The 18,305-nt window shown below is 40.1% G+C and overlaps 1 protein-coding gene across 1 annotated transcript; it reads left to right on the top strand.

Moving 5' to 3' along the window:
• Positions 1–11,250: 11,250 nt before the first annotated feature.
• Positions 11,251–12,536, top strand: LOC146677556 (uncharacterized). The gene is made up of 3 exons (XM_085382306.1): positions 11,251–11,336; positions 11,435–11,717; positions 11,850–12,536. The coding sequence occupies exons 2-3, from the start codon at positions 11,436–11,438 to the stop codon at positions 12,501–12,503; spliced, it is 936 nt and encodes a 311-aa protein (XP_085238432.1). The 5' UTR covers positions 11,251–11,336; position 11,435; the 3' UTR covers positions 12,504–12,536.
• The last annotated feature ends 5,769 nt before the right edge of the window (positions 12,537–18,305 follow it).

Genomic DNA, 18,305 nt, shown 5'->3' with positions numbered 1-18,305 from the left:
AACAACTCTGCTCATATCCTCAAATGAAAGCCCATGTGATGCAAAATGCTTGCCACAGTCACCAATCTTTGAACACAGGGAACACACCTGGCGTCATTCACTACACACAATGACTCAAAATTGAAGACACTTGTTGCTAATGCTGTACCCACATGTAAAAGCAAGTTCAGAGTGCACAGTATGCTGAAGGTTCCAAACAAACACAATGGATGAAGGCAGAGTCAGGGGAAGAGGAATTTGATGCAGAGGAGGGAGAAGAGCTGGCCCTGGAAGAAGAGGAGCAGGCCAATGAGGAAGAGGAGTTCAAATGAGAGGAGGAAGAGGAGCGACCAACGAGGAAGAGGAGAAGGCCAACATGGGAGAGGAGAAGGTCCAGGAGGGAGAGCAAGACAACCTCGCACCATCATTACGGACGAGATGCGAGCAACAGCTCAGCGACATGATGCCGCACAGTGATTGTGGTGTGTGTGTGGTGTGAATAACGTAAATAAAAAAACTTCACACCCTGTTCATGTTTTCAAGATTACTGTTGTGTGCAATAGATTCTGTTTTTGCATTGAGTTGTGTTACAGTAGTGTACGTACATGCAGGATTTTCTATAGATTTACAGTTTTTTTCAATCGCTAACAAGCGCCTACCCATACTTCAGATACTTTTTCTAAACTCTTAACACAGACTCACACCTACAAAACACAATTGGCCAAATGGATAATTTCCTTCTCAAAAATACATTTTGTTAAATATATATTAACTCTTCATTTCAAAATAGAACACATCTTTCTCTGCACACACTAACTGTACAAAAACACTATAAATCTGACTCAAAATGAAATTAGTCTGTCAAAGAATAACACTTGTTTTCACCTCACAAGGTACATGCAGTCAATCAAAGTACACCTTGTTTCAAAATACTGGCTATTATTGACATTACAAAAACTGCATAGACTTTTATGTTTCAGTTTTACAGGTATTTGCATGCGAAACATGCAATCCACCATTTTGACACCAGAAATGTCTTGGTTGGTAACTGTATGTCCACATGTACAGTAATGTTCACATTCAAAAGCATTCCAGTAAAAAGCAAACAAGTTTTTGTTTCTCTACTGTTTACTACAGGAGGTACAGTAGAAACACGGTATGATAGGACAGAGAAAGTTTTACAGTATTGCTTACAGTGAACAAAATATCCATGAAACACACAAGAGCATTCTGAACAAAAAAACAACAGCAAAAAGCCAAGATAAAAAGGGGGGAGGGGGAGGGGGGCTAAAAAAAGGCAAAAAATTTGCATCTAATCTCTGCGATCTTCAGGGTTAGGCCACATGTTTTCATCAACATCACATCTGATGTTATCCAAGTCGATGCACCTGGGATAAAACCGCATGGTATGTCGGATCCACCCTTGGCAATCGTCAATTGTGATGTCCCTGGAGCCAGCATCCATGGCTTCAAGGAGGGACATCTGGTCATGTGGCTGATGGTCATAAACCTTCCACCTCCATGCAGAAAAAAACTCCTCTATGGGGTTGAGGAAAGGTGAATAGGGTGGACGGAAGAGACTTACCAGTCTTGGGTGGACTTCAAACCATGTTGTTATTGCTTGCGAGTGATGGAAAGCCACATTGTCCCAGGTAATTACAAAGGTCCTCATGTTTTCACCCTCCTGACCCTGCTCTGGAACCAGGCGCTGGTGGAGATCATTGAGAAAGGCAAGCAAGCGCTCTGTATTATAGGGTCCAACCTGACATCTGTGAAGGAGTAATCCTGCATTTGCAATTGCTGCACACATGGTAATGTTTGCCCCTCTCTGTCCTGGCACATCAACTGTGGCCCTTTTTCCAATTACATTTCGTCCACGTTGACGCCTTTTGGCCAGATTGAATCCTGCCTCATCGATGTATATGAATTCATGAGGGGCCTGGTTGGCCTCCAATTCCATAACTCTCTGAAACAAAGTTTATGTAAGTCATGTTAGTACTGTATACCATACTGTACTGTAACCTAGTATTGTGTAGGTTACCTACTTGCAAAGTGCAAAGCTTATAGAACTGGACATTGGATTGAATATACACTATACCTGGACATATTGTCGTCGTAGCTCCTTGACCCTCTCACTGTTCCTCTCAAAGGGAACAGTGTAGAGCTGCTTCATCCGCACTCTGTGTTTGGACAATGTCCGCGTAATGGTTGTGAGGCTGATTCTATCGATATTGTCAAATATCTCATGGTCCGCCACAATTCTAGTTTGAATTTCACGCAGTTTTATTGCATTATTTGCAGTAACCATTTCTACAATGGCAAGCTCCTGATCATTACTGAGGAGCTTTCCTCTTCCCCCAGAGGGTGGAAGACGTTGCATTCTTTAGAAAGACAAAAAATTCAACATATGCATTACTGTATGACCATATTGACATGTCAAGTGAGAATAGAAACAATCCATGTAAAATGCAATACTTACCTGTTGGTTTGTTGAAAGATGCGTATAATGGAGGCAACCGTTGACTGCCTCAAATTGGGCTGCACTCTTTCACCAGCCTCTCTTAGTGAAAGACCATGGTTGATTACATGGTCAATGATAGTGGCATGAATTTCATCACTGACTACTGTTCTTGCAGCCCTTGGAATGCCACCACCACGCATTCTCACACCTCTACCTTGCCCTCTCCTTGGGCCTGCTCTTCTCCCTGGGCCCCTTGCTCTTACTCTTCCTCGACCAGAAATTACAGTATTTGTCTTTTTTTTGTTTCCAAAAACATCACTCCTCAAGGTCTTGCCTTATAAACCCCACTGAGTCTAAGCCAGAATGGAAGAAGCTGTGGTTGGCCCAATTTACCCAACATAAATCAGCTGTGTGTCAATTATTCAATTGTTTGTTTATTATCAGCTGAGATATATTTTTGATATTGATATTGTTTTTGTACTGATATCATTGCAGAAGCAGAGGTTTTTATACTGTATCTAAGGTTTGGAATATTGTTTTTGCTATTGTGGGATGTTGTTTGTTAACATTCGTAGATACTACAAAAACAGTCCATAATTTTGTTGGGAGGTATAGCTTGACTGTTAAGAAAATGTAAGCATTGTGGAAATGTGTTCACTGACTGCATATTGGGTGAACACGACATGAAATGTGTGAATGGTATGGCCACAACAGACCGATGCTGTGCTAATTGTGTTTAGAGTTTTGCAAATGTGACAACTGTTTGGACAAACGCTTGTTAGCGACTGCAAAAAACTGTATACTACTCATATGAAACTCACAAATCTAAATGCCTAATCCTCTGCAGAGATCTACGACGATCCGTTACTGTATAGTTTCTAAAATATGCATTGGCAGTTATGAAACAAAGAACCTTCTCACAAATTGAGCATTGTGTTTTCAATTGTTTTGCTGTAGTGTGTAATGCTGTGTATAGTGTTTACAGTTTTGACAGCTTCGAGCTGCTCTCTTGGTGTGGGAGTTTGAGTTTTGCAGTGGGAAGGTGTGGTTGTGTTTATGTAGCTTTAGAGAAGGGTGTTGTGTTTGGACATTGGGGGACCTGGTGGTAACGTTTGTGAAATGTGTTTTAGCATTTGAGAAAAACTGTAATGTGATGGGATCTCAGTGTGTCAGAAAATCCTCTGACAGTTTCAAGACCGTGGCCTTTTTTTTTTTCTTTTTGCCTGTCCCGTTTGGCTCTTTGGCCATCAGAATTGTTGTCTAAAGGCAAACAAAGATGCCCAACGGATTTACTTTACCAAATTGACCATCCCAGCCTTGCCGTAATGGTCCATTTGATTCACCTTTTATTGTTTATTTTATTTTCACTTACTGAATACGGGACAGACTTGACTGGAGGAAAGAAGGGGAGAAAGAAAGAGGGAAAGAGAAACAGCTGAGAAGAGGGACGGGGGAGAAGGGCAAAAAACAAAAACCAACAGAATGGGCAGGAAAAAAAAAGAAAGAAAGAAAAGAAAAAAAATGCATATATCGATCACCTGGATCACCTGTTGAGAAAGAAAAATGAAAACAAGCAGAAGAGAACAAGAGTAATAGAATAAACAACATCACAATGATATATGGGAATATGACAGTAAATACTAAATATTAAACATTATTGTGCAGCACATAAGATCAACAGAACACAGTGTGCTTTGAGGTAGGAGCCAAAAAGGATGTAGTTTGTGGGTGTGATCACCCGTGTGTACACCTGTGAGCATGGACGCGCTTGTTTTTTTGTTTTTTTTTAAAAGGTTCCTTCATGTAATGATCTGCTAGAGGGTGTGGGGGGGCCACAGCCCCGTCCTCCAGGGCATGAAGCAGGTATGAAGGAGATCAAAACTCCAGACATCCAGAGGCCCCCAGAACACAAGAGACCAAGGAAGACTAACAGAGGGGCAGCCGCGCCACTGTCCCAGAAAGAGCTGAGGAGAGTCCCAGATGAGGGCTCACTCAGCAGCCGCGGAGCAGAAGCCAGGGGGAGTTGCAGTGACGCGCCCGTGAGTTCCGCCGGCAGCCAGCTGTGCCTGAGTGACCGAGCCCCAGGCCGAGAGGCCGGGGGCACCCCACCTCTGAAGTGGCCCGAGCGAGCCCCAGGCTCCAGGCCCCGATAAGCGGCCGCCAAGGAGTGAGCCGGTGTGTACCTGGACGCCCATCCCCAGACACAAGACCGTGGCCTTTTAACATTTACGTGTCACTTTTAACATGGTATAATCTGAACTGGATGTAGTTGCATTACAAAACTGCTTTGAAAGAAAGAAGCTCAGTTTCACTAGTGTGGTAAATGTCCCGTGAGAAAATGGGGGAAATGAATGTAAGAGTGACCAATAAATGACAGAATGATGCTGTGGTAAATATTCCATGTCTGAAAAGGGCTTCAGTGTCAAAACACATAAGGGATGTAGCCACACTGCTATAAATGCACACACTGCGTGGGTCTGTGGCACTGTGATTGTTTTTTCATATGTACTCATGATGACATTATATAAACCCCTCTCCCCTCTTCTCCTGTCCCATTAGCTCTCCTAATCCCCAACCCTCTGCTTTCTCCAACTTTTGGAGTTGAAGTAAGTGCTCAAATGAAATCATTTTAATTGACAGGTTGCAGTTGCACTCTGGTCTGGCTATGTGCAATGGGTAATACATGAGGAACCCTCCTGGTTTGGTTTCCAATGAGAAATGACACTGTTAGGCTGTGTGTGTGTGTGTGTCAGTGTGTGCCTGTGTGCTTTGTGGACATGCACATGCTCAGCTAATCCAGCACTGGCTGGGCCAATTGTCCATCAGATGACAGCTTGCATGTCAGAGTCTGTGTATGGATTAATTTGGCTTTTATTGTGTTCTTCAGTGGGCAGAGGTCACGAATAACATCATTTGCGGAGGCACGTCGCTTTGTATCTGGAAATGATTTCCAAAGCATTGGTCTTAATCAGTGGAATACAAATAGATTACAGATAAGCAGACATTTAAGTGAGGCATTCATCTGTTCTCCACCAGCAAGGGAATCGGAATTAAATCATCTCCTGTTTAAAAATAAAGACAGTCATAAAAAAGGATATTAAGATAAGAAGGAGCGCAATGAACAGCATCACACTATTTCAGCACTATTTAAAGTGATAACTGGATGCCAGTGAGATCTGAAGATCTGAGCTTTTTCTCTCTAAGCTATATGTAGTTTTGAACCTTTTCATGAAAATTCATTGGTGTTCTGACGGTGGCGCCTACAAAACAACAACGAGAAAACAGTAATGATAACTGCTGAAAATGGCACCAAAGACAGCTAATAATCTGGCCCATAGAAGAAGAGCTGGAGGAGATTAGAAAATCTCTCCATGAAGGATGATCTCAGTAAAGTGACCAAACAACAAGATGTGTTGACTGCACTGATAGACGACATTAAACAGCTCAACAAGGCTGTTAAAGAGCTGGGAAAAAAGCAAAGTTTATAATATTTAGTCAGTCATAAGTCAAAATTATAATAAACAAAGTTGACACAGAAAGAGTGCGTGAAACTAAATTTTTGAGTGTGATAACTGACCGCGTAATAACAAAAATGCCAGAAACCATTTAAGACATATAAATAGGCTGGAATACTATGAACCAATCAACAGACTATTCGTTAAACTAAATGCCTGATAATTTTACAGTTTAGATCTTTTTAGCACTGCAGTGATAAAGTACAAATCACAAGATAATCTGTTTGAAACAAGAGACATAAAACATGAACTCGGAGGAAAAGGAAAGTTCAAAAAATCAAAGGTCAAAGTTCTGTATCTGTCAACATTTGTAATCGCTGCGATAAGGAACTGAGGTTGTGCACTTCATTATGCACATTTTTTAAAAATGTGGTGATAGGTGTGATCATCACTGTTATAAAAAAATAGGTTTTTGTTTAATATTTGTTCTTAAATTTTTTTTCTTTGGTCTTTGTTTTGGTGAAATGTGGTTTAATAAAAAAATTGTTGGGTGGGTGTAATTAGCTACACCTTTTTCACTGAATAACACCTATTTGATACAATCCTTTCCGGTTAACATTTACTTTATGGACATTTCCTATGTGTTTTATGAATTAAAGATAAGCTGATTCCGAGAAATGAATCTGTAAAAACAAAACTTACCTTCTGTCATTTTCTAGATTTACTTTGTATTTGTTTGCAGGTTTTCAGGTTGCGAAACTTCAGCTTACATAATTTAGTGTTGAAACAAGCAGGGATGGAGCTTTGCATCACAGCATCTCGCATATTACTGTGTACCTAATCGTACCATCATGTCTCAGACTGTGGTTCGCACACATCTTGCGCAGCATCTCAGCTGAAGAATAAGCTGAGGTTTATTGGGCTGTCAGCGCTGAGCTTGCAGAGGACCGCTGATAGAGACATGAGATATTTGAAATCGTACAATACAAGGGCTAGAAGTGCACTGCTGGGAGAGAGAAACACTTTAAGAAAGCAGGATATAGAGGTCGATGGTCGGAGATTTAATGACACGCACCCTGTGAAGTGCAGTTTTTCCCTTAAAATGAGATTTCTTTCAGAAGTAAGAACCCTGATTGCAATGGGGATTTATTTATTGTGTGTTTTATTGGGTTTTCATTCATTACATCAGAGGTTTTGTAAAGCAAGTCGTTCCTTTTTTTTATCGCATACGAAAAATCGAGACTGCTTCAGAATGCAGTAAGTTTTCTTTTATCACCGGAATTTCCAAACATACGAGTGTGATTTGGTCCGTGTTTAAATCTCATTCATATGAAAACAGCTGCTGTAGCACATAAAAAGTAAATCTACATCACATTCAGTTTATTATTTTGAAAATGTAGTGGCTACAGACAAGGCCTTTTCACATAATTTTAGGAGGTACAGTAACTTTCTGATTTTTTTACATTTTTAAGTTCCCCTCTTCCTTACTTCATGCAATATGCCGTATTGCTCAATGTGTTTACTAATTACTAATCATGTAATCTGCAATCAGTCCATCGTGAGAAGAACAAGTAGATCTGGGAAGACAGCAGATTTCTTTATGACGTTAAGGATTCTCACCTCTTGTTATTGATGATGAAGGAGAGGCAGTGTACAAGTAAAAGAACAAAAGTAGTGAAGGTTTGTAGAGCAGGATCAACAAGCGAGGACTCTGTTTTAACCTTACACGAACAAAGGGGGGCCTTTGTTCTTGTAACCCCACCCCCGCACAAATACATCATCCAACCACACACACCTATATTTTGTTTTCAAACTCCATTGCGGTTTATGTCACACCTCAAACATTTAGTAAACAAACATTTAGTTAAGCAAATACAAGTAAACTGCAATAAATTACAGGTAGTAATAAAATACACTACATTTGGGCATTTTGTCCACACGTATACGCCGTTTCGAATCACTGAAAACCGAGATTTTTTAAAACTCCTTTTTTCGCGTTTATGTGTGGATGAGGAATACAGAGTTCATCACGCAACTTTGGGAACCTCTGGCCTAAGACAAGATCAGGAACAGCAGCTGTTCTGTTTTCCATCTGGTTTAGAAACTGAAAAATCAAAGAAACAAAAGCAGTACAATGTATACATAATCATAGGGTTGCATTCTATCTATGACATACCGTAAATGTAATATCAGTAGTTATTTAATTTCAAGAACAAGCAAATAAAGCCTGCATATGCAATACATACGTTTAGAAAGGATGTTCTTTAATAACTCATCTGCCTGCTACTAGGTGTCTGCCTGCTAGTCTTTTCCTTATGTCACTTCCATATCATTGCTCTAGACTTGCCTTCTCTGACCCAATCAGCCTCTATTTTGTGTGCTTTAAATCTCAAAGCTCCCTTTTCCCTGTCTCCTCCAAATCTCCTCCTCACCATGGTCACCCAGAGCTCCATCCAAACTTCATTCTTGATCTTTATCACCACCCGGGTTTGTCCTAAATCCTTTCACCACTGGGATTTTCATTCTGCTCTGATCAGTCAATGGAGTCTTATCGCCAAACAGCTTCATTGAGGGGTATCAAATGTAAGGCCCGGGGGCCAGAATCGCCCCAGCAAAGACTCCAATCTGGTCCATTGGATTACTTTGTAAAATGTGAAGGAAATAAAAATCTTGTCTGGCTCTTTGACTGTATTTTAAGTTTTACAGCTTTTCCTACTGACAAAGACCTTCCCCATGGCTAGCCATACTACACTAACATAATTAAGATATAGTTAAACATTAAATGACAGAAAGGTTCCTGTTTCACTATCTAACATAGAATTGTATGTTTTTTTATTTTTATTTTTTAGAGGACCCACAGTAAACACATATTTCATACACTTTGGGTCTCACACAGTCGTGCTGACAGATTTCTTTCATTTACCCCAGCAGCATTTCTTTATCATGTTCTAAAACAAGGAAAGCTAAATTGCACAACACATTTTTAAGAAATAAATTACAAAAAACTGCTGGATGTAGCAAATTTACACATTAAAACTCATATATACAAATTAATAATAAGTTAATTTTAAGGTTAGATAAAACTTCTTCGGTTCAACAGTGCATTTTAAAAAAAAATAAAATCCATTCATTTGCATAGGAAACATTACTGTACAACAATTTTTCAGGTATGCGGCTGACTGGAAAATTAAATGATCTCCTTTCACTCTCAGTGTCATAGAGAACTAAAGGAGATTATATCCCTTAAGCAAAAACCGCAGCACACACTTAGCACCTGACTCCCAAACTGTCTCTGAATATGACACAGGTATACACACCGACACAAACACGCGATGATATCCTGCTTGTTTCCCTGTTCATGTTCACAAATCGGTTTTCCCAGAAGAAGAAGTGTTTCAGCACACCTGCGTTTGTGCGACGTGCACTGCGGCCTCCACTTTAGTGTAATGAGATCATTTTGACCTTTTCAGCTTTGTGGGTTAGGGACCAAGCTTTCACAACCAGGTCTCCAGTCTTAAAGATTACGACAATGTGAATCTCTATAATAGTTATAGTGGATAACATGAATTTCAAATATAACTGCAATACCAAATAAAATGGAATTTTTAACATGTAAATAAAGAAACAAATCCTAATCTCAGGTTTTTTATTTTGTTCACCATAGATTATCTAAAAAAAACATCACATTTTGAAAAAGAAATGTCATTATTTTATGGAAAATTTTGAATTTCGTGCCAGTAACATGTCTCAAAAAATGGGGATGGGGTACAACGAAGGATCATGCATGAATGACCTACCTCGTAAGAGGTTGTGTGTTTGTTGGGTTGTGTGTGCTTGTTTAAAGTATTGTAGTGAGCTATGACTCACTCTTGATGGCCCTGAGCAAAACAGCTCCCTTTAACTTCAGAGGAAACCAAGAGCAATAATTTATATTTTTCCCATGACACACACTGTACACATATCCACCCGTGCCCCTCTGAACTGTATGAACTTCGCACACAGACACCAGACAGTAGCTGCAGTCGTATTATCATGTCCATGTGGGAGCGCTCTCAGTAAGAGAAGGTCTGTGCCCTGATGTAAGCTCCTCTCTGCTCCAGTCTGCTGAACCTGCTGCTTTGTGGCTCTGTTCATTTCCACTGCGACGGCCAACAAGCAGAGCAAAGCTGATTTACAGGCTCTACTGTCAATGCAGAGACCGACATGTTTATGAATTCATTGAAATACAGTTTTTAATGTACTTGGTTTATTTTTCAGATTTGATGAGCTGAAGAGCTTCTTATAAACTACATCTATGATCTTAATGGTCTTTTCTTAGTAATGCTGAATATAATGGCTAATAATTCTTTGTTCAGATGAAATGTTATGACAGACTGAGTGTGATAAATAATATATTTTGTTTGTTTGTTTGTCTGTACAACTGGACCTTGATGACTCCTAACATTGGAAACACTGAAAATTTGTCATGACAAATAAAAAGGAATAAATATAATTCCATGTACATCCAAATTGTGTGGTAGGTGTCTGTATGTAAACAGAAAAGATTGGACTTTTTCTGACTGAAAACATGCAATTTTGTGTCTTTTCCTCTTAATGCTGTGAGACTGTTTTAGCTATTTACCACCTGAGGAGGGTGCCAAAGTGCTTCACAGAATCAATTACAGTTTTTTACAGTCGCTAACAAGCGTTTGTCCAAACAGTTGTCACATTTGCAAAACTCTAAACACAATTAGCACAGGATCGGTCTGTTGTGGCCATACCATTCACACATTTCATGTCGTGTTCACCCAATATGCAGTCAGTGAACACATTTCCACAATGCTTACATTTTCTTAACAGACAAGTTATACCTCCCAACAAAACTATGGACTGTTCTTGTAGTATCTACGAATGTTAACACACAACATCCCACAATAGCAAAAACAATATTCCAAACCTTAGATACAGTATAAAAACCTCTGCCCCTGCAATGATATCAGTACAAAAACAATATCAATATCAAAAATATATCTCAGCTGTAAACAAACAAACAATTGAATAATTGACACACAGCTGATTTATGTTGGGTAAATTGGGCCAACCACAGCTTCTTCCATTCTGGCTTAGACTCAGTGGGCTTCATAAGGCAAGACCTTGAGGAGTGATGTTTTTGGAAACAAAAAAAAGACAAACACTGTAATGTCTGGTCGAGGAGGAGTAAGAGCAAGGGGCCCAGAGAGAAGAGCAGGCCCAAGGAGAGGGCAAGGTATAGGTGTAAGAATGCGTGGTGGTGGCATTCCAAGGGCTGCAAGAACAGTAGTCAGTGATGAAATCCGTGCCACTATCATTGACCATGTAATCAACCATGGTCTTTCACTAAGAGAGGCTGGTGAAAGAGTGCAGCCCAATTTGAGGCGGTCAACGGTTGCCTCCATTATACGCACCTTTCAACAAACCAACAGGTAAGTATTGCATTTTACATGGATTGTTCCTATTCTCACTTGACATGTCAATATGGTCATACAGTAATGCATATGTTGAATTGTCTGTCTTTCTAAAGAATGCAACGTCTTCCACCCTCTGGGGGAAGAGGAAAGCTCCTCAGTAATGATCAGGAGCTTGCCATTGTGGAAATGGTTACTGCAAATAATGCAATAAAACTGCGTGAAATACAAACCAGAATTGTGGCGGACCATGAGATATTCGACAATATCGATAGAATCAGCCTCACAACCATTTCGCGGACATTGTCCAAACATAGAGTGCGGATGAAGCAGCTCTACACTGTTCCCTTTGAGAGGAACAGTGAGAGGGTCAAGGAGCTACGACGACAATATGTCCAGGTACAGTGTATATTCAATCCAATGTCCAGTTCTATAAGCTTTGCACTTTGCAAGTAGGTAACCTACACAATACTAGGTTACAGTACAGTATGGTATACAGTACTAACATGACTTACATAAACTTTGTTTCAGAGAGTTATGGAATTGGAGGCCAACCAGGCCCCTCATGAATTCATATACATCGATGAGGCAGGATTCAATCTGGCCAAAAGGCGTCGACGTGGACGGAATGTAATTGGAAAAAGGGCCACAGTTGATGTGCCAGGACAGAGAGGGGCAAACATTACCATGTGTGCAGCAATTGCAAATGCAGGATTACTCCTTCACAAATGTCAGGTTGGACCCTATAATACAGAGCGCTTGCTTGCCTTTCTCAATGATCTCCACCAGCGCCTGGTTCCAGAGCAGGGTCAGGAGGGTGAAAACATGAGGACCTTTGTAATTACCTGGGACAATGTGGCTTTCCATCACTCGCAAGCAATAACAACATGGTTTGAAGTCCACCCAAGACTGGTGAGTCTCTTCCTTCCACCCTATTCACCTTTCCTCAACCCCATAGAGGAGTTCTTTTCTGCATGGCGGTGGAAGGTTTATGACCATCAGCCACATGACCAGATGTCCCTCCTTGAAGCCATGGATGCTGGCTCCAGGGACATCACAGTTGACGATTGCCAAGGGTGGATCCGACATACCAGGCGGTTTTATCCCAGGTGCATCGACTTGGCTGACATCAGATGTGATGTTGATGAAAACATGTGGCCTAACCCTGAAGATCGCAGAGATTAGATGCAACTTTTTTGCCTTTTTTTTAGCCCCCCTCCCCCCTTTTTATCTTGGCTTTTTGCTGTTGTTTTTTTGTTCAGAATGCTCTTGTGTGTTTCATGGATATTTTGTTCACTGTAAGCAATACTGTAAAACTTTCTCTGTCCTATCATACCGTGTTTCTACTGTACCTCCTGTGGTAAACAGTAAAGAAACAAAAACTTGTTTGCTTTTTACTGGAATGCTTTTGAATGTGAACATTACTGTACATGTGGACATACAGTTACCAACCAAGACATTTCTGGTGTCAATATGGTGGATTGCATGTTTCGCATGCAAATACCTGTGAAACTGAAACATAAAAGTCTATGCAGTTTTTGTAATGTCAATAATAGCCAGTATTTTGAAACCTGGTGTACTTTGATTGACTGCATGTACCTTGTGAAGTGAAAACAAGTGTTATTCTTTGACAGACTAATTTCATTTTGAGTCAGATTTATAGTGTTTTTGTACAGTTAGTGTGTGCAGAGAAAGATGTGTTCTAATTTTGAAATGAGGAGTTAGTATATATTTAACAAAGTGTATTTTTGGGAAGGATATTATCCATTTGGCCAATTGTGTTTTGTAGGTGTGGGTCTGTGTTAAGAGTTTAGAAAAAGTATCTGAAGTATGGGTAGGCGCTTGTTAGCGACTGTAAAAAACTGTAAGTGCAATTACAGATACAAATACAAATATAGTGACAGGTGGGAAACATAACTATCCAATATACACCAGGCACAGTAAGCACACAATAGGCACACAGTAGGCACAAGCCAAAGGCTGAAGGTTAAATCATTATAAATTATAATCAGAGCAAAATGAAAAAATACAGTATCATCACACATGCGGGCTCTAGGAAGCCGGAAGGGCTAGGCTAAAGAAATAGGTTTTTAATTGAGATTTAAAAGATTGAATTGAATCAGACAGAATTGGGTAATATTATTCCAGAGGTAGGGTACAACAGAGGTCACCTCTGGTCTTAAGCCGAGATCTCGGTCACACCAGGAACATTTGGCCTGCTGATCTAACCTACCAGTCCCAGTTAAGACACACGCAGCAGCATTTTGAATGAGCTGCCATTTGTGAATAAGGGCAGAATGTAGACCAATATGAAGGGAATTACAGTAATGTAATCTGGAAGTAACAAAGGCATGAATAAGTTTTCAAGGTCTTTACGTGGTATGTAGGGCTTGGCCTTGGAGATAAGACATAATTGATAGAAACTGGATTTAACTACAGAGGAAACATGTTTGTCCAGCTTAAAGGGACTGTCCAAGACAACACCCAGGTTCCTCGCAGTATCAGAAAGAGAGTCAGCAAAGGGCCCAAATATACTAGTTAGTTCAGGCTGACGAATGGGACTATTAAAGATTACAGTTTCCGTCTTGTTATCATTCAGAATGAGGGAATTGCTCAGCAGCCAGTTTTTAACTTCATTCATACAATCGAAGAGGTGTTGCAACGATGGTGTGACAGCCTCAGCCAGTTCAAAATAGATTTGAATGTCATCTGCATAAAAATGAAAAGAAATATTGTATTTTTAAAAGATTTGGCCCAAGGGTAACAAGTATAAAGAGAACAGCATAGGACCCAGTACAGACCCCTGGGGGACACCAGAGGTAACAGGGGCAATGGAGGAGGAGTAGGTACCAATCGTAACAAAAAAGGACCTTTCATTGTGTTCAAAATGTCATTGAACACAATGAAAGTGATAATATTAAAAGCTTAAAAAAACTAACAATAAGACAGTATGTTTAGCAGTACGTTAATAAAGTCTAAACATTTAAGTAATTTGGAAGAAATAGTTGAATTTCACTAGTATTTACATCTATTAAATATGCCAACCCACTTACAGTTTTTTCTGAATGCTTAAACCCTAACTGTGATTCCTGTAGCACAATCTCTAAAACTATTCAGACTTATAGCAAAACCACTCACTGAGTTTGCAAAACTAAAAGCACAAAAACTGCTTTGCACTCAGTTTGCAATTTTGTAACACACACTTTGCAAAACTGTAGGCACAATTCACTGCACAACACTCAATTACCAAATTTCCAACACACTCCTAGCAAAAGTATACACATGTATGGCTATCATTAACACTAATTTGCCAACTGTCTGGCACACTTTCACATGTGAAAACTTTTTTAGATAATTCGTTCACTTTGCAATCTGCCTAAGCACTATAATACAGGTAAGCTGTGTGTGCGGAGTACAATGGAGGGAGCAGAAAGAGTGAGAAGTAGAGGAGGCCGAGGAAGAGGACGTGGAGGTGAAGAAGTAGGATGAAGAGGACGACAAGGACAAGGAGGAGCAAGAGGAAGACGAGGAGGGGGGAGAGGAAGATGAGGAGGGGGGAGAGGAAGGGTAAGAAGAGTAAGAAATAGAATTGCTGATGACATCAGAGCTACAATAGTGGACCATGTAATCAACCGTGGAATGACCCTGAGGGTAGCTGGCCAACGGGTCCAGCCTAACTCGAGCCGCTACACTGTAGCAAGTACCATAAGGACATCTTGAAATGAGAATTGGTTACAGTTTTTGCCCGTTGCTTGAACACTACAAACCCATGCTTAGACTAAAGTAACACAACGTGAAGCTGTTGTTACCATACCTCAAACACATGTACCCCTACCTTAAACAAAAGCGCTGCTTTGCACCCCAGTACCAATTATGCAACACACCTACTCCCTCATGCAACACACATGGTCCTGCATGCTACACTCTATTTCATACATAAGACACTTCGCTCACAAAATGAAATCTCAGGGTGCCATTTGGAAAACACATGTACCCAAAATACAAAACACATCGGGTAATTGCAACCACTCAAATACACACCTGAAGGCACCTACTTGCAAAACCGAACACCAATTAGCCAACTACAAAAAGCCCTCAGCGTAGCCATTCCAAGAACTTTGCAAGCATGGATGGAGGGAGAGCAAGAGGATATTTACCCCGGTGCCTAGCGGGAGAGGACATTGCTTGCGATGTTGATGAGGTCCTGTGGCCAGACCCCAACAGACGGCGGGATCCATGAGCCCACTTATGCACAATTGTCATGGTTTTTTGTGTTTACAGTATAGTGTTTTTTCTATTGCAGTACTATTGTGTTGTTGTTGTTTTTTTTTGCTTTATCTGAATTCATGGTACTGCAATGTACAATACTGAGTAGGTCTATTTGCGTTTTTGGTTGTTTGGAAATGTGTCTCCTGTAAATGTGCCTTCTGAATAAACAATGAAAATCAAGGACTGCAGTGTTTTATGTACAGCAGACTAGTGTGTTCCCCCTGATCTGTAAGTGTTTGCATATGATGCAAGTATGTGTCATTTTGTCAACAGAGTTACATTTTGACAAAGGAATGTTAGGTTTTGACAGCAGAGTTTAGGTTTTGGGAGTGGAGTTTCAATTTGGCACAGATGTGAATGGTATATTTCCCAGTGTTGTGTCATGTGTACTTGTGTGTACAGTTTTGGCACAGAGAGCGGAGTTTTGCAAAATGTGTTCAAGCAGTGGGCAAAAACTGTAATACAGTCACTTCGCACAAAGATTTGTAGCACTGCCATATGCCAATGAGAAACACACCAATACCATTGATGTAAAAATACTGAAATTGTTACTTTACAGAACTGCTAGATGACCAGATGCTGGGGGCAGAGGAAGCATGTTCACTGCAGACCAAGTAACCCATAGAGTCATTATGGCGATTGCAAATAATCCTATACTTGGAAATAAACACTTGTGTTTGTTTTGATGTGTTTGAATAAACACCAGTACTTGAAGTTTGGATCCCTCTATGCTTATGGATCTATGACAGAAGTATGAGCTCAAACTGACATAGCCTACCTTGTGCACAGAGAAAGCAAAAGCCAGATGTGTTTTGTATTCATACCATCAGTGTGCAGTTGGCGCATTGTGTGCTTAGTAGATGATGGCTTGTGTGTACTGTTTGATACGGAAACACCATTTTTACGAAGGTGTGAAGAGTTAATCTAGCTGTGTTCGCTTTTGCAAGAGAACTACAATGTTTTGATTATTGGGTGACAGGTTTTCTTATTTGTGTGAAGAGTTTTGCAAAATTAGCCAATAGTTACAAAAAATGTGCTTAAGCATTCAGAAAAAACTGTAAATTGCATTAGGGTGTGGAGTTATGTTAGAAAACACTTAATGGATTGCTGCTTGTGTGTCCAGGTGTTTCTGGTGTGTTTACATTTCTCCAGCTGAGATAATTTTGGCTTTAATTATTGTCCCTGATAGCTTAGTTACATCAGTCAAAATTGCACTTTTTTGTGATAGCGATATGTTACAATCACTGTTTGTTGTGTTGGGAGACAAAATGTGTTGTTCTAGTAACAGGGGTCTCAGCATGAAAACAACAATTACAACCTTACTATAGTAAGGTAAGAGAGCTAAAGCTTACATCAGGGAGTAAGTACACGTTAAGTTGGAAAGAATGAGAAAAAAACAGCCGGCCTAGCCAACATCATCTATTGGCTCGAAATTTGGAACACTTACTTCCTTATATAGTATTGAACAGAATAATTAATTCACAGGAATATTTGGAGGCAGTTTAGACTTGGTGAGAATTCCTGTCCGAGAGCCAGTTTAGGGTCCTGTAACTCAGCGCACAAGAGACCAAAGACAAGACTTTTGATATCCAGAGAGCAGAACGATGTCCGCACTGAAAAAGTTCCTGTCATGTTATGTTTTACTCCATTTAACACTCCCCTTAACTGTGACTAGACTGCACGTACACTTTATGAAAACCAGACTTCATTATGCAGCACAGAGACGGAGCAGGTTGTGTGTTTTAGATTAAAGTGCTCTCTCACAGTAAAAACATGCTTGAAGACAGATGCGCTGCAGATGTTTAGCTGCTCTTGAACTTTGGAGTTCCGATAATGCGCGCTGCCACTGAAAGCTTCCTGCTAATTGAACGCAGATGTTTCAGTGCAACGACGGTTGTGTGTTTTTGAATGAGGTGGTACGAGAGGATAGAGAGGTGGAAATTACAGGGAAATACAGAAGTTTGGGCAAATTTAATACCCAAGAAAAAGAAAAGGTCTCTTTTTTTAGAAGTCAAATAAGATTATGTTCTTTTAATTCTTCATTTTTTTAAATTCATTTTTTATTTAAATTCAATTTAAAATATAAAATTAAATACTAAAAAAAAGTGAATGGATTTGCATTCTTTGACATGGATCATGGCCACACTGTGAGTTGGTATTTGTGTGTCTATTCCTGCTGTTGAGGCCCATACACTTGTTTATTTTCATAGCTAGCAATTAGGAAGAAACGCTAGCATTCACTTGATGTAATAAGCTTGACCTTTTGGTCAATATGTGGACTACTTTTAGCTCTGGTCCTCTGTCAACCAATTCCCATGGGAATTATGTGACGTTTTATTCGTTAAATGCTCATCAGCTAATTGCCAATTTGGCTTGCAGGGTGGTGCTGGTTAGGTTATCAGGAGCGGTGGTTGCTCTGAAGCAAGATGGTTGTTACAATTAGGCAAACGGTGTGAGGGGGGGTGGGGTTTTATCTTTGAAAGTCTCCTTCTACATCAGAGTAGACTAGAGTGTAAGTTTCTCCATTGTTTATTTACAGATGCTAATTTTGTCTCTTTTAAAAGAAAAGCTCTTCCCGAGTAACCTTCGTTCAGCACTCAATCTGTGCGTTTGCTTTCCGATGCTTTGGCTCTGAAAAGTTGGTTAAGTGGTTTATACAATCAGCATTTATTTGAGCTGAAGAGAATTCATAATTTCCGTCTAACTAAACGCTACAGC

The sequence above is a fragment of the Rhamphochromis longiceps genome, linkage group LG2 (genome assembly GCF_057381845.1).
Source record: "Rhamphochromis longiceps isolate RC_006_pf linkage group LG2, R_longiceps_female_GT1.1, whole genome shotgun sequence".
In the NCBI taxonomy this organism is placed as follows: domain Eukaryota; kingdom Metazoa; phylum Chordata; class Actinopteri; order Cichliformes; family Cichlidae; genus Rhamphochromis; species Rhamphochromis longiceps.
The sequence above is the reverse complement of the archived record's forward strand: the minus strand, read 5'-3'. Positions and strand labels throughout refer to the sequence as shown.